At 37.1% G+C, this 16997-nt stretch overlaps 1 protein-coding gene across 4 annotated transcripts in view; it reads right to left on the reverse strand.

Annotated features, from left to right (window-relative positions):
* The window catches only part of CRPPA (CDP-L-ribitol pyrophosphorylase A), a 166705-nt gene that overhangs the window by 80261 nt on the left and 69447 nt on the right, over positions 1-16997 (reverse strand). For all 4 annotated transcript variants that reach the window (XM_033059009.2, XM_033059001.2, XM_033058993.1 and 1 more), the window contains exon 9: positions 15070-15195. In XM_033059009.2, coding sequence (XP_032914900.1) covers positions 15070-15195 — 126 coding nt within the window. The remainder of the gene's footprint in view (positions 1-15069; positions 15196-16997) is intronic.

The raw sequence follows: 16997 nt of genomic DNA on the forward strand, positions 1-16997 counted from the left end.
TAGCACTCTGAGGTCCTCTGACCAATGTTCCCATCCCAAGTGAATCCTTCACATCCTTAATTATATTGGCAAGTACTCTCTTAAACACAGCTGTACTGCTTCTAGCAAAATGAAATGTTGATACAGAATCTTTGGGGGAAAAGAAAGCCAACCCTTGTTGGTTTCACCAATGCTTCAGTTTTTAAGAAAAAAAAGTCTTATTTTAAATTAATTTCCCCACTTCTTTTTTCCATAAAGAAAATGTTATCTTAGCTCTGCCCTGTTGTAGCACTTTAGTTTGTGATGGTCTTTGATTTGAGGCAAGAGCGAACATTATTTTCAAAAGGCAATGTGAGGAAAGATCCTGACTTAGGAAAAAAAAAAAAAAAAAAAGTATGTTACTGTGATTTGGGCAATTGCTTTTCAATAATAACCCTGAACATTTCTATATGCCTCTATGTTCTAAAAGATGCTGCTCATGTCCCACTTAACCGAGGACATGTAAGTGGTAATTAGGCACGGAGCCAGTGAGTCTCCAAGCAGTTACTCTTAATGCTGTAATATCAATTAGTACAAAATATGCCCTTGTCAAATAGAAGGAGAGAATGGCCTAATTCATACCATAAAGAACTAGAAAAGGAAAAATATACAGAGTTAATTACATAACAATGTTTGCCAAGCAGTGAATAGATGAAATAGATGGGTGTACAACACAAATACATGTTCCAGATGAGCTTTATCAAGACACTTAAGATGGATAAAGTTACTAAAACCAATACAGAAGGAAGGCAAAGACAACAATGTTTGCTCAAAGGATTAATCTTATATGTAGAATGAAGGAGTTGGATGATCAATTTTTCTGTCACTTAATTCCTATTTTTCTATGCATGAAGAAAAAGCAACATCATTAGCTACTCATTTTGTTCAGCACTGACGTTGGAATCCATCTCTCTTAGAAACACCAGTTTAAAGCTCTTATAGACACAGTTACAAGGAATTGCTGCCACATGAAACCACACTGGCCTTTCCACTAGAAATGCAAACCCTGTTAACAACAAAAGCAGCAGTACAGCTGACAGAATTGCCAACTTACCTTTGCTATTACTGTGACTGACGCACAACCTGTGTATGAAAACTTTCAGCAGCTGTTTTCTTACACAACTAAATTTCATCCCCACTCTCACTCTCAGGATGAACTATTTCAGCAAAGGGATTATATTGTTTAGGAAAGAAAGAGAGGTTTTTTCAATTCATGCCTGAAAAAAGCAGAGTGGCAAGGTACCTTGTAGCAAAACTTGGATCAGTCAGATAAGGAATTAAGGAAAATGAGGAAATCATCTGAGTTCACTAGGCCAATTTTTCAATAAGCTCTAGAAAGATCATAATTAACATTTGTTGGACAATTCTAGGCAGTAAAGTGCACTTTTCTCTATCATGAGGGGAAAAAAACTGAACAAACAAGCTTTAGTAGAATGTTAAAAGCTAAGATACCTACAGAAACAGATACTGCTACTCTGTCCAAAATTTATATTTATTGCAAAATTTATGTAAAATCTGAAAAAATTACATGCCAGAAAGAGTTACTAGTAAGTTAATCAGCAAAATCTTACATCAACTGGAAGTAGATGCATGGTTAGCCCTTATTTAGCAATAGCTAACTACAGTAAATTCACGAATACAAGCCGCACTGAGTATAAGCCGCATCTCCGGGTGTTGGCAAACATTTTGTTTTTTGTCCATAAATAAGCCGCACCTGAGTATAAGCCGCTCTGTGTTCGCAGCGAGGACCCGCGTGCAACAAAGTTGCCAATTAGTAACAGAACCGTGGCAGGGCGGGGTTTACTGGCTTGGCTCGGGCCATGAGGGCTCGGGGCTGCCAACAGGGCTGGGTGGCCCAGCTCGGCGCTGCCGCTCGGCAGGGGGGGCACAGAGCCTGCCGGCACCTGTGGCAGCCATGGGAGCCGGGGATGTAGCCTGCCTGCTCCTGCGGCGGCACGCGGGGATGGGAGCCCCCCGAGCCACGGGGCCAAGCGGAGAGAGCCCCTGCTTCCCCCGAGCCGCGGGGCTAGCAGGAGAGAGCCCCTGCCTCCTCCGAGCCACGCGGCCAGCAGGAGAGAGTTGCCCCGCCTTCACCCAAGCCGTGGAGCCAGTAGGAGAGAGTTGCCCCGCCTTCCCCACCCCCTGTGCTGCCTGCACAGAGCAGCTCCACCCGCCGCGCAACAGAGTAACCAATTTGTAACAACTGCGTAAATGCAGGGTTTTACTGGCAGGAGCTCGACTTTGCAGTTTGCACTGACTTGGTTTGCACTCCCAGGGTTGAAAATGTCAGAAAATTATTCACATATTGGCCGCACCTGAATATTAGCCGCATTCCCGGTATGGGAGCAAAATTTTGGTCACAACAGTGCGGCATTGTATTCGTGAAATTACTGTACTTAGAATTTGGTTTAGGGTAAACTTTTGGAAGTGGAATTTTGACATACAAACAAACATGATTAATGGAACTTCAGAGTGCAGTAAATCACTTCAAAACATTTTGAAGCTTTATAAACAAAGCAGACTCATCTTTTTTCCAAAAGATTTAGAAACAGTTTGTGCAGGGAACATGTACTTCCGTGAAAAATTTGCTCTTCTGCTATTTCTCCTGCTATATCTCTTATTTTCATAAGAAGATTGTAGAGGCTATAGAAGCATAACTGTTAATTCCAATATAACTTTTCAACAGGGATTTCATATTGCTTTATGGGCTTGAATTTACTCTTGTGCTACACTGTATTGCAAGACACATCAGGACAAACTACCTTTAAAACAGCTGATTCAATACCTGAGACACTGACAAAATTCACTAATTTTGGCACACCCCTAATACCAAGCAGAGATCGATGTCCAGAAACAGGTCTTCACCAATAAACTCTTCTCAATTAAGCAACTAGGACGTGTAGCAGAAATGTAAGTTTTAAACCTGCTGAAGGTTTATTCTTAGTACAAGCAAGTATCAGTCACAGACTGCAACTCTCTGAGCATAGAGATTTTAACTCCCCTAGCTGAAGCGCAGTTAGTCTCACTGTGCTTCAACTTTTCTCACTTAAAGAGGTCCTAAAATGCATATCCCTCACAATATTACAGTAATTATAACTGATCATTACTCTTCTGCATGTAAATAAAGCCATGGTTTCTGTCAGACCAAAACTGCTCAGGCACAGATGAAGGGTGGGATCTGAAAAGTGACCCACAGCCCTACATGTGTCTCCCACGATAACTGACCGAGCACCATGCTCTTTTCAGAGTTTCATTTACTTCACCCTCTCCTATAGGATCAAACACCCGTATACAAATTTACTACACCATGTATCAAACATTAATACTCTACCTTATCTCCCTTCATGTTCCTGTAAATATGCATGTGATAAAACATTGGCTGGTACAATAAGTTTCTTTTAAAGATGCACTTGCAATACAGCATAACAAAATGAGCAAGAAGTTTGAAAGCAAATGTCAAAAATACATCACAAAATCTTTTCCTATCCTAAGGTAACTCTCTGCTTAGGCTCCTATTCCCTAAATGGATTCTAATTATATTACTTTTTTTTTCTTTCCCGATGTATAACACAATGCTTAAAGAATATTTTCAACATAAAACATTTTCTCTATAACAAACTCATCAATAATCTGAATACAAACTTGTCAATGGAAACCTTTTCCATACAAATTTTTGAGTAACTAGATCCTTCATACCAACCACAGTTGAACAAGTTCTGAAAAATCAAAATCAGCAAAGTTTAATTGCAGAACCTCAATATTTCAGCCTCTGCAGAAATGTAATTATTTTTAGGCTACATTCATGCCACTGTGTTAATTATTCATCAGGAAGCAAAATAAAAGTTACAGTCCTGACTAACACAAGCATCTGCAGCATTTTACGGATGATTTTTAAAATTCAAAAAATAAATGCAAACTCTGAAACATGAATATATTTGCTTCAGTTTTAATATTGAAAGACAGACTCCTCCTCAGTTACTGCCACTATTTTTAAAAAGCAGAACTCAGGATGTTTTCTCTCTGCTATGGGTAACTGCATCACAATTCACCCGGTTTTCTCATAGTATATATAACAAGGACTTAAAAGTTATAATTACAGATATATATATATATATACACACACACACACACACACATCTAGTAGAGGAGGGAAAATGTTCAGATTTAAATTATCTACAGAAGAGAAAAAGCTGCACATGAACAGGATTCTGCACAAGAAATGGAGCTTCACCCAACTCCAGCCCTTTCAAGTACAGTAATTTCACGATTACAAGCCGCAACGATTATAAGCCGCATTTCCAGGGTGTCGGCAATGTTTAGGTCCTCGTCCATACATAAGCCGCAACGGATTATTAGCCGCACTTTCGTTCATAGCGAGGATCCGTGTGCAACTTTCACAAATTTGCCAATTAGTAACAGAATCGCGGCATAGCGGGGTTTACTGGCTCGGGGTGGGGCCAGGCAGGCTCGGCCCACTCATGGTTGCCGAGGGGGCTGGGTGGCCCAGCTCGGCGCCACGGCTCGGCGGGGCTGCTCGGGGCTGGTCGGGCGGTGCTGCTGCTGCCGCCGGGCTCACCTGCCCCCCATGCCACCTGCACCGCCGCCGCCGCGTTTGTTCGCCCTGGCTGGCACTGCAGGCCCCTGCGCCACCGGGCTCCCCCACGCTGCTGGCCCCGGTTCTGCTGGGCTCCCCTGCACTGCTAGCCCCTGTTCTGCTGGACTCCCCTGCACTGCTAGCCCCTGTTCTGCTGGGCTTCCCCGTGCTGTCGGGCAGCCCCGCGCCACTGGGCTCCCCTACACTGCTAGCCCCGGTTCTGCTGGGCTCCCCCACATTGCTAATCACGGTACTGATGGGCTTCCCCGTGCTGCCGGGCTCCCCCACGCTGCTAGCCCCGGTTCTGCTGGGCTTCCCTGCTGGCCCTGCCTCTGCCAGGCTTTCCCACCTCTGCCAGGGCTGGCCGGGCTCCAGCTTGGCTTGGGGCTGCCGCGGGCTCTCACTTCTGGGTTGGCAACTTTTAGAATCTTGTTCATATATTAGCCACAGGCCACACTTCCGGGTACAGACCAAAACTGTAGTCAAAATGGTGCGGCTTGTAATTGTGAAATTACTGTACTTGAAAGAAGAAATTTAACTTTTACAGAAGGAACTAACACCCCCTCCACATCCAAGACAGAGGAAGTCCATTCTCTACTTCAACGAAAAGGCACATGCCGTCTCTTTTGACACCATCAACTATTTGAGTTTATTAACTCCATGAGCTTGTAAACAGTTATGCCATAATTCCATGGAAGAATCTTTGTGCCTTGAATATGGTAAGCATATAGCATACTTGGAAGGACAAAAATCAAAAGCTGAACTGTAGAACTGGTATCTGACTTAGTCAAAGGAAAGTTCTGAACCCATTTTACCTCATTTTGAATAATGACCTCCCAGGACAAGAAAAAAACCTATAAAATTGCACAGTTCTGTGAGCAAGTGATCATGAAAGTTGGTGTGCAGTGAGCATACTTCATTATACTGCTATTGTTTAAGTAGAAATCACACATTATCTCCATCTTTCACATCATTTGCTAAAATTCTGCCTACAAAATTCAGTCTGGTCTGCTAAATCTAAGCAAAGAATACTGGAATTAAATAAACAAGGGAAAGACACTTGAGCTCATAGCTGCATAAGAATGGAAAGACTGAGTCAAGGAAAAAGCTGAAGGCAGAGGTTCTGCCAAAAATGTGCATTCATGCTGCTGCCAGTACCACACAGGTTGAATAAAATTCAATTGTAAACAATCCCATTTTTTAAAAGATTCTGCTTGGTAGAAACCTCAAAGAATAAAACAGTTATAAATCAAGAAGATTTATATAAGTACATTGCAAAGTAATGGGCTGTGGTGCTCAAAAAAAATATGACCTCTGACCTGGTGAGAAAGTACACTGTAAGGCTTGGAATATGGTTAAAATATTAGTTAGGAGGATAAATAAGAATTGGCTTAGGAAAGCAACTCCTGAAAGAATGCTTCAAAATCAAATTTAATGAGTTCAGACTGAAAATGATGGAAAATCAATAATGGTGACACTTACCACTTTTATTCAATCCAAGTATTCAACTGGAAAATAACTTCCAGGGAATATTTCACAGCAAAATTGAGATGAAAATCACTACCAAGTGGAAGTTTCCTATGATCTTTTTCTGACTTCTGTAAAGCCTCAATCTATGCATTTCCATGTCTTAAGAGAACAATTTAACCTAACTTCAAACGCTCTGCATCTTGAGATATGAACATATTTTCATATTCAGATGTTCCAAAACAAATTTAGATGAAAGCCAGCTGAAACGTTTAGAAACTTAACATTAGTGAGATGAAGTAACCACGAGATTTTCTCCTGTTATCTTTGAATTTTAAAAAATAAATAGCCCTCAGCAACCACAAGCCAGCACCAGAATGCACTGTGATTGTTCTGGCCTTATCACTAATGAAGAGAAGCGACAGGTTCCTAGTGGTGTGTATCATCTCTACTTTAAAAATTGCCTCATTAGGCACAACAGCATGGTAATAATTTCCAATTTAAAACAAGAAAATTCTGAAAAGATACAGAGAACTACAGAACAGAAAGCTGTAACTCCATACCAGAAAATTCAACAATTAAATATTCAACAGTAATAGCAGAGAGCAAGTCAAGATGATGATAAAGTCAACATGTCTTTAAGTTTGAATGTGCATTCTCACTTTATTTCTTCAAAGAAGTGGGTGACAGTTGATTGAATTTACTGGGATTTCTAAGACTTTCAACAAAATTCCTCCCCAAAGATTTCAAGAAAACAAAGGTTCCATGACTTAACACAGAAGACTTGTCAGGGATAAATCCTTGCTCAAAAGACTGAGTAGAGTGGGTAGGAGAAAATGTTTAGTCCTCAGACAGAACCGACATAGATCAGGTGGTATTTGTTATAGGATCTATGTTGTTCAACACATTCATAAACAAATTGGAAAAAAGAGTAACTAAGAATAAAAGCTTGCTTATGATATGAAGTCCATTACAGCAGTGGCTGACTGGCTTGGAATGCAGGAAGTTCATGATAAACTGAGTAACCAGACAAAAAAATGATATATGAAGTTGAATACAAGTGAATGCAAAACAATTAATCTGTATTTCAAATTTTAAATTATGAGATCTCAGCAGACCAGAAGCAAGTCCCTGTGCTTAAGACATTACTTTGTGAAGAACCCTCCTCTCTTTATCTGTTTTCCAGTCTGTGTAATTGTTCATTAGAGGACATAGTGGAGGCTAAAAGTTTACACAGATCTCAGAAGACAAGAGCTTGGAACAAAAATCCATCAGGGCTAATACTTCCACAGAAAACCTCTCAGGCTCAGGAAATGCTTAAATTAGCAATTATTGAGTGTAAGGAGAAATATAGGGGTGCCATATATGCTTGCCCTGATCTGATTCTCTCCTAGGGATTTCCTTACAGCTACGGTTGGACCCAAGACAATGACCTAGATAAACTTCTGACCTGGTCCATTATGACCACCTTTGATGGTGACATATTGCAGTGTAATAAATCCCACTGCAGTGAAACCCAAACCTGGGATGCATCAGGACAGATACTTCCAGAGGAGATGGGTGACAAATCTGAAAAAGTTCAAGTGCACAAAGAAGCTACTAGGATAGACAGGCTATCACTGGGATCTGATGGCTGTGCACAGGCTGGGGCATTTTTCATTCTTGACTTATTGGGCCTTTGTATCGTGTAATATCACATATTATTTTTAAATACTTCAGCACTGGGTATGATCCATAATGCATGACTTTCACTAAAGAAACAGATAAAAGCAACAAATAACATTTGGGGCTTAGTGTCTCAAATATACACAGAAACTCCAATCACAGGTCCTCCAGCCCTTCCAAAGAAATATCCCAAAGTTGGCCTGAGTCTGGATTACCTGACTCCTGCTAGTATATCCTCTCATCCTGCAGGAGAGGATGAAAGAGGAAATTAATATTCCCAATATAGATTTGATGGCTACTGCCTCTGCTCTACAAATTTTAGGAATAACCACTCTGCAAGGATTGCAGCAAAAGCCTGCAGAATAGTCACTGTAATGTACAGCTCGAAGGAAATTTTTGTGTTTAAATAGCTGAAGAACTTCCTACATTTTCCTAGTCCAATCTAGTGAGGAAAATGTGCCACAATCTTTGCATACTTTTGCTATAAAACTAAACTTTGCATTGAAAGTGGAAAAGTTATCGGCAGAATTTCAGCCATAATGGTAATTATGTTAATGATGTTAATTATACTAATGTTTCATGTTAATTGAAAAAGTGCACTCAAAATACAAAAGTTCATTAGAAAACTAACACAACAGCAAGCTGTTAACAATTTCAAAATGCCTCTTAAGCACACAGAACAATTTGAGAAAGCTTCTTTGTTACTGTTGCCTATGTAATCAGAGCTAAGCCAGAAAAAACCATAAGTATCCTGTACTATAGGTATTTTAGCTGCTAAATGATGCCTCTGGGGGACAGCATGGAAGCCAACTGAGAAGATTACTTTTTGATGCCCAACTTAGACAATAAAAGAGTACAAACATCACTTTAAGTGGAGAATTGCAGCTCTAACCACTCAAAAGTGCAACTGTCCTCAAAGAGATGCAATGGACTTCAGAGGTTTCCATCAGACAGGCTAGCAATGGAAAAATAAGTTAAAAGCCATTTGTTTGCAAACAAGATTTTGTGTCAAAGTCCTTTCATCTTAAATGTTTATGTTTCCATTAAGAGATAAGAGGTCAACATCAAAGCTTTAATAAGAAATAAAAATCAGAGTAACTCATACTATCAGATTTGAAGATAAAACTCAGAATTGATGCTCATAGTATTTGTTTTTGCAAATGGTTCCAATTCAATGTTTATTTCCTATTACAATGAAGTATCGAGAAAAATAAATATTGCCATACTTTTCTAAGCTCCTATACCATATATCACATATTTTCCTTTCTACTAGAGTTTGGTAGTTCACCTTAACTCCACTTGCTCCCCAAAATTCTTCATACTAAGAAGCTATTTTAGAGAAATATGTTTTATACTGTTAAAATATCCACAAAAGAAACAACCAGCAACATTTATTGACTAACACTGTCAGAATGTCTGAACTGAGGTATAAGAGCAAGGATGTTTAAGGCTATTTTATGAAATAATGAATTTTAGAATGTCTATATGCCTTCATCACTTTGACTGACAAGTTGATGGAAGAACTCTGGTTTCTCCAATTACAAGTTCAATAAATAGCTGAAATAAGTTCTAAAAAGGTCACGTGAAAAAGGCATAAAATATTAACCTCATAGTTTTCTGTGCAGCTTGGTAAACTCCCAGAACTTGTAATAGCAGAGACAAATTGAGTAACTTTCTGCCTTTTCTCTGATAAAATCCTACACAGTTATTTAATGAAAGCCCAAAAAGTTACTAATTATTTTTCTTAAAAGCCCATCTTCCTCATATTGGGAATTTGATAGTGTACTGAGTTTGTGGAAATCTTCATTTGAGTGCTTTTAGAAGAGTTGCAAATCTAGAAAATCCACTGGTTTGTTACCCGTTCAGCTAGAAAAGGAAGAAGACTTGAGGGGAAACAAGAGAACAGAGAAAGGTGTCAAGAAAATAAGAGGGCATGTATGCATGCATTCAAGGCAGACGCACTAAAACTCTGAAATAAAAGAATAGCAATCCCAATTTCTTGATCAGTATAATCTAGAATCAAGCTTCAGGATATCTACTAAACTGAGCAGCAGCACAGCCAAGCAGCTCTGCTTCCCACAATGTCAGGCACCAGAGTGCTGCAAGCAAAAGTGAGGTTGCAAAGTTCTGTGTTTATGACCTTTGCTGGCTCTAAGCTCAAAACTTCCCCAACATTCGGTAAAATTTGAACTAATACATTTAATTGACTTACTTTTAATTGACTAATGTGCCAGAGACATGTTCTTTTAAATTTTTTTTATATTCTCTGAATGGTACAAAACAGAGGCAAAAGGTTAGTTTGATCAAATAGATTTCGGTTCAAAATACAAAGCCATGTTTGTAAATTTTTCTTTTCATGTCAGTTCAACTTATTGCAAAATATGCATTCATGACTGATTGCAGATAGCACTAGTAATTAAGGATAAAAATGTGTCAAATTTCCATAAATATACATTTCTGGTTTTACTGGTGAATAACTGGCTGTGAGTTTGTATTAAGAAACCCACAGATTCCGATTTCTATAAGCCTATCCATATGGAAAGTTTCAGACTGATTTGATTTTCCTCTTTGTCCCAAACTCTATGAAAACAAGACCACTCTGGGTCATCACGTAATTTGCACAATTTTCCTTGATGAAAGAATGAATAGTCCATAGGACCATGATATTTAAAAGTTCAACTTCTGCCTCTTGAAAATACTAAACAGTAATTACTTGGCCTTAAAGATTTCTAAGAATAAATGCAAATTTCCATATTCATTGCAATCTATTATGTCACTGCAGCTGAAATGAAAAAAAATGTCATTTTGAGAAAAGTGAGGTCTCCAGGCAGCATCCCAATCATTTAAATCAGATTGCAATAATTTGACCAATTCTATGCTGATTATTAAGTGAATTGAGAAGCATGTAGGGGTCATGTAGGGCAGAACCTATTTGTTTCTAATGAGTTTCCAAAGTTTTACTTTGTGATTTTACTTCATTTGCCCTCAAGGCTCATTATCTCACTACTGCTTGCCAAACCATCTTCTACTTTGTGGATTATCCCATTGAGGGGTGTGTTCCCTCTTTTGAGAAACACTGCCTTAATGTTTACCCATAATACTATTTTAAGGGATCTTTGATGAAAAAGAAATTATAAATGTTTACCTTTGTGGTTTACCAAGACAGACATAAAACACTCCTAGCACACCAAGTATTTCTGGAGCCATCAACCCCACTGCAGATGGGTCTCTTGTCTTCAAAAAGTATTTAAGGCTACAGTAAGTGTCCAGTATGTTTGCATAAGAAATCACCTACAGTTCAGGTTCTTTTTAGCTTCAAGCAGCTTTATAACAATTATTCTATAGGATCATTTGTCTCTTTTTAGTGTAGGTACTGTGATTTTTCTGGCTGTCAGGGAATAGTTCCTTTATCTAAAAATATAGAAGTTTCAGAGGCAAAAGTATTTTGGCCCTCCTTACCCTAGGCAAGCCTTGGCCCATATTTGCTGCTCTGACACAACATTCTGTCAGTGCTTCTCTGTAGTAGGATTATTTTAACTTAATAAAGTTCTATAACCGAGAGATATTAATATTACTTTCTTATTTTAAAGCTTTCTGTGGTTTCCTATGTCCATCCAAATATGCTTTATTCTGGATTATTACTGTTCCTTTCTACACCCTGTGAACTGTAAAAAAATCATTACTGAAACCTACAGACCAAGATTTTATTTCTGTAACCTTTACAAGCTGTTGAATTTGAACTCCCATGCTAAAAAATGCTTCTTATATTCTCTTTTGATTATTTTATTGATTTTTTTCAGTCATAAGACTATTATCATTATTATCATTATTATCATTATTTTTAAAGGGAGAAGAGCAGTAAATAGAGAAAATAGGGGATTTTTAAAACATTACTGTCATACTCAAGCATAATCCCATTAACTACCTAAAATATGTTTTAAGATAATAATGTGTGTGAGATCAAGGCCCAATTTCAGTATTATTCCATTGCTCAGAACACAGAACAACAATATGCAACTGAGGTATCCTCCCAAATCTTGTGGTTCAAATGATATAAATCAATACTTTTAATATATATCCAGCCCTGCATGGATGCAATGATTTGACATTAGCTTTCATACTCTTCGGGGTTTTAGCAGTTTTTAAGGCTCCTTCTAAGAACAACCTTGTTTATTTAAGGATAATTGGCTTCTTTTTATAGGTTGTCCTCCCAATATTCAGAATTTGCTTTCTCTATTACATCCTGCTTGGTCATTATTAAAGCAAAGATTCTTACTTTAATATATAATAATATCATCCCAGTCATCATTATTTGCAAGGTGAACTCGTCATTAAATTAAGGAGCTGGAATTTTACTAACATTTCCATCGACACTTGCCAGTAATATCATCCATTAAAAAAATCGACCTTTCTCCCTATTTTTAATTCACCTTCCTTATCAGTTATTTCCTTCAAATTATCTGAAAAATGGTTAAAAACTAATTCCATAAGTTCAGACTCTGGATACTGAATATTCTCTGTATTTTGAATGTGCAAACCACTTCTAACATTGCAGAACTGTTTTAGAAAATAGAAATGAATATTTCATAAGTGCCATTTAAATTAACAGTATTTTCAGGATGTAAACTAGAGGCTTTATGAAGTGGATCCAATTTGTATATCAATATCAGTAATGTGGTATCCTAGGCATGATGTTTATAAGAGAAATAGCTATTTGTGTACCAGCTGTGAATATGCACTTGTTATAGGCAAATGAAAGATAAAAAGCAGGTCATTTATAGAGCACATTAAAGCCTTTTCCTTTAATTCTCCTGATTACCTTCTTGGTGTACCAGATAATCATGAAAATACTTCTTTTTCTAAATACCAAAAAAACACTGCATTTAAGAAGTGAAAATAAAGGCTCATACTTTTTCTTAGGGCTTCACAGGCCCTTCAATACCATCAAAACTGAACTCCTTGGCTCTAAAAGGATTTTTTTTCCACTTCCAAAACATAAAAAAATCCCAACAACTGTATTTTCAAAATGTATTTATTTCAAAAAAATTGACTTTCTAATGCAAAATCCAAAAGACTGCCCCCATTTTCCTTTATATCAACATATCCTTACACTCACTTAATCATATAACCCTTCTAAACATAACATAATTTTACATGAACATTACCATGGCCATGTCTCAATAAATTTCCTTTTTTTTTTTAATTAGGAAATGTGTACCTACCAACTGTGTATGCCTGGTAGTGATGATACAAACCTGTCAGCTAGAGGAAAGCTCCATGAAGCAATCTGTCATCACTCTTTTCCTGAAACAAACTATACCTTTCTGGAACTTCTAGAAAGCATCTAGTGACAGAAATTATTGCAATAATAGGTTATCCTGCCTTAGCACAGCTGTTTTTTGTGTTTCTACTTCTTCTGGACTCTCAATTATGCCTATATGAAACTCCATCCTGAAGCATGAAATTCATCTATAGGTTCATCTATTAATGGTTTGTACTAGAAGCAAAATGCCTTGGTGACTCTCAACTCATGCTTTGGATTTAAGATTAAAAAAATAATAATAAATTGTTTAAAAGATGTTTTTTCATGTAACAAATTGCTTTTGTTCATAGTCTCTTAGTCCCACCCAGATCTGCAATAAATTTTGGGCTATGTAATTTCTAGACTTAAGTCTTTCCATAGGTCTTTACCTAGAAACAATTATGTTCTATATAGATCTGCAGCCAAAAGTAAACTTGATACATATATCGCATATATACAAATGATGTGTACAACCTATTCTTTTGTTATCCATCAAAGTAGACAGCAGGAACTCAAGACTGTATGCCTTTGTGAGCAGGGACATGTTTAAAAGCCATTTTAAAACAAGAGAGCTAGAAATAGTTTACTTACTTTGTGAAATGTTTTACTCTATATAAGACTTTCTCCATGCTAACAAGTGATGATTCTGCCTGCAGTGATCTTACATAATGATTCTAGCTTTTTATTTTCAAAGAATGGAGGCAGCAGTCTGCTGCAATCCTCTTACCACAGATCAAGAATTCTCACTCAGTTCTCAACTGATCTTATATGTGCCCATTAATATTAAACTGTCTTGGTGCCAGGCACATCAAAATCCCCTGAAGATTATAAAAGGATTTCTTTCTTCCAGTCAGCTTTACTGACTGTTGCTATCCACATATGTCTATTTGATTCACTTGCATATAAAATCATATACACACAATGAAGTCTAAAAGGTAAAAACTGCTGTTAGACTAAAGCAATATTTGAAGTGTTATTTTTTACCATGATAAGGTGAGTCTTAAAGCTATATTTCCATAGTTATTTGAATTATTTTTACCAAAAGAAGCCAGAATTCACCGTGAAAAAATAGTATTTGATAGCAGCAGAAAGAAAACTGAATAGTTTCATGTCCTTCAGTGTTTTAAAAACAAGAAACGAACTAATGTCATATAATAGCAATATTCATACCATGTTTGCATTAAAAGTCTATGCAAGCCTAAACTGATAGGTATTGATACTCACAGCTCTTAATAAACCAATAGAATTTGATAGGAAAAAATAAAGTGCTTGGTGTACCAGAAAAAGATATAAAATTAAAGCCACATTTAGTCAGTTATATATAACCTCAAACACATAATTCAAGCCCCACCCCCCAAAAAAAAAAGCAGTTAGGATTACATTTATTCTTCGTTATTAATATTTCTAGCTTACTTCTTCCTTCACTGTTTACCGAGTTAAGAAGCTGCAAAACTATGTCTGCACTGGAGGCAAGGCAGCCCACTCTTATGGTTGACAGAACATGTTTCCCAGGCAAATGGTTTGTTTTTAAATAGTTTTTGTGAGTACAAAGTATTTTGGAGCGCTAACTCTTTTTGCCTCCAGTTGAGGCAATTTGCTACTATTACAGACACTGTTTCAACACCTATACTCCATGCCCTTCCTGTCACCTGAGTACCAAACTGTTTTGATGAGGGACATAAAATACTGCAGAACCACTGATGCAATGTACTTGCACTATTCTTCTCTTTTTCTAATGCTGAAAAAAGCAAGTTCCTAAGCAGAAAAACAAAAAGAGTCATGATGTTCTCATGCATTTCTAATAAATGTTTACCACTTATTCCTCTCCAATCAAAAAGCTTACATTTTTGTGTATAACTACAGGTTTGTCTGAATTTTGAACAAGAACAGGCAAGAATCTTCCCAAAAAATCCTTTTCATGTCATATTTATTTCCCTTTGATTCTGTTTTAAATGAAGATTCTATCATTAATCATAAAAATTGTAAAATAAGATAATTCACACACAGAAAGATAATTACATACCTTATACTGAATAAGGAGACCATAAACTAAAATGTTTTTCTTTTTAGTTTCTCTTGCAAATTTCTTGATCATATTCAGGTCTTCCATTCCAATGCTGAAAGAATTATTTGAAATATCCAAGTGTACCTGCAAAACAACAGACAAGGAAGAAACAAAATCCACTTTTTCTATGGTGTTTTCTATATTGTTTTCTATGGTGTTATGTGTGTTAAGCACACATAAAAATACAGATTAAAAAAGGTTTTTCTTAGATAGTTTCTATTTACTACTGAATTCCACTACTTACACATTTAAGGACATGAAAACTATTTTTTTCAAAGCAGAAGAAACCAATATGCCAGAACACGTCATACATCTTAAAAATATTCAATTAAATTTGAAAACAAACAACATGCTTTTATAAGCTCTAGACTTTCACAGGAGGTTTTTTTGTTTGTATTTTTTTTACTGTCAGAGGGCTATGGAATACACGTCTTTTGTAAGCATCTTGAAGGTTTTCGAGACAGAACTGAATTCTTTGAACTATAATAGGAATTTTATTATCCTTTCAGCATAGTATATTAGTTGCCTTAATTGCAATAATTTCAAAGTAATGCTTTGAGTTTAAAAAGCAGAAAATACGTCAAAAGGAGGTAGGGATGTGACTATCCTGAGCTCTTGGGCAGGGAAAGGCAGGTCTCATTTCCATCTGGGATGCTGCACAAACATGGTAGATCTTACAGGACCTGAACTGAGTTCAAAAAGTGTTTGGACAACATTCTCAGTCATGTGGTGCGATTCTTGAGGTGTCCTGTGCAGTGTCAGGAGTTGGACTTGATGATTGATGGGTGCTTTCCAACCTGGCACATTCTATCAGTCTATGAATTCTCTCCTGGGTATCCTGTGCAGGGCCAAGTGTTTGACTCAATGATCATTGTGAGTCCCTTCCAACTCAGAATATTCTCTACTTCTTTCTTGGTATTTCCAGGGAGGTATCAATTAGCTCAATCCTTTCCCAAGGCGTACATATTCCACATTTTAATCAACTTCCCTTACAAAGTTTCTATTAGCTGTAGAAATCAAAATAAAGGCTGATGATTCGAACATATAAGGTTTCAGCGCTTATTAATAGCGGAAGTACATTTATCCCTAAAAGAAAGGAACAGTATTTTTCTGACTGAATTATTCCATCTTATAAAACTTATGTGAAACTACTACACAGAGGTAGAAGCACACAGAACACCCCAGAGATCAGTGCTTAGAAAAATTATTTCAATTTCTCTTTGTACTTTATGTTCCATTTATACTGACAGAAAGTAGGTCTCCACTCATTTTCCCTTGCAACACATTTTTTAAAAGAGCTGTTGATTGTCTAAATGCATACTCACCACAAGCAAAGCTATTGTCTTCTACTACACAAGCAGAGATTAATTTTCACACACACTCATTATTTTGTTATTTTCTACCCAAAACAAGGCTAAGTACTGCTCATTTACAGTTATTTACAAGAAATTATAAAATCTATTATTTTGAGAGAACTTAACCTAGCTCCTATTTACCATTAACCTCTTTGACAGCTTTGAAAAGAGATCTTTCTCAAACTAACTTTGGTATTGAAATGCAAATAATTGCAACTACAGAGCTGAAAGATAGCTTCCTTTCTTTCTAACCCTAAGCAAAGTAACAACATAAAATCAAATCCATTAATATCATTTACAAACATGAAAATGTATTGCTCAAGAAAGCAAGAAAGTAACATCAATTTAAGAATATGATTTGTCAGGTTACAGCATAATTGGAGAAGATATTGGCTTGATGTAAACAAATAATTGCCTGAAGTTTACCTCTGTGATGCCTATTTCTCCTGTAACATTAATCTTCCCTTTTGTCCAGATACAGTAATCCAATTGCTGCTTCAGCTTACAGAAGCAACAAAATAATCTGTTCAG

The sequence above is a fragment of the Catharus ustulatus genome, chromosome 1 (genome assembly GCF_009819885.2).
Source record: "Catharus ustulatus isolate bCatUst1 chromosome 1, bCatUst1.pri.v2, whole genome shotgun sequence".
Taxonomy (NCBI): Eukaryota; Metazoa; Chordata; class Aves; order Passeriformes; family Turdidae; genus Catharus; species Catharus ustulatus.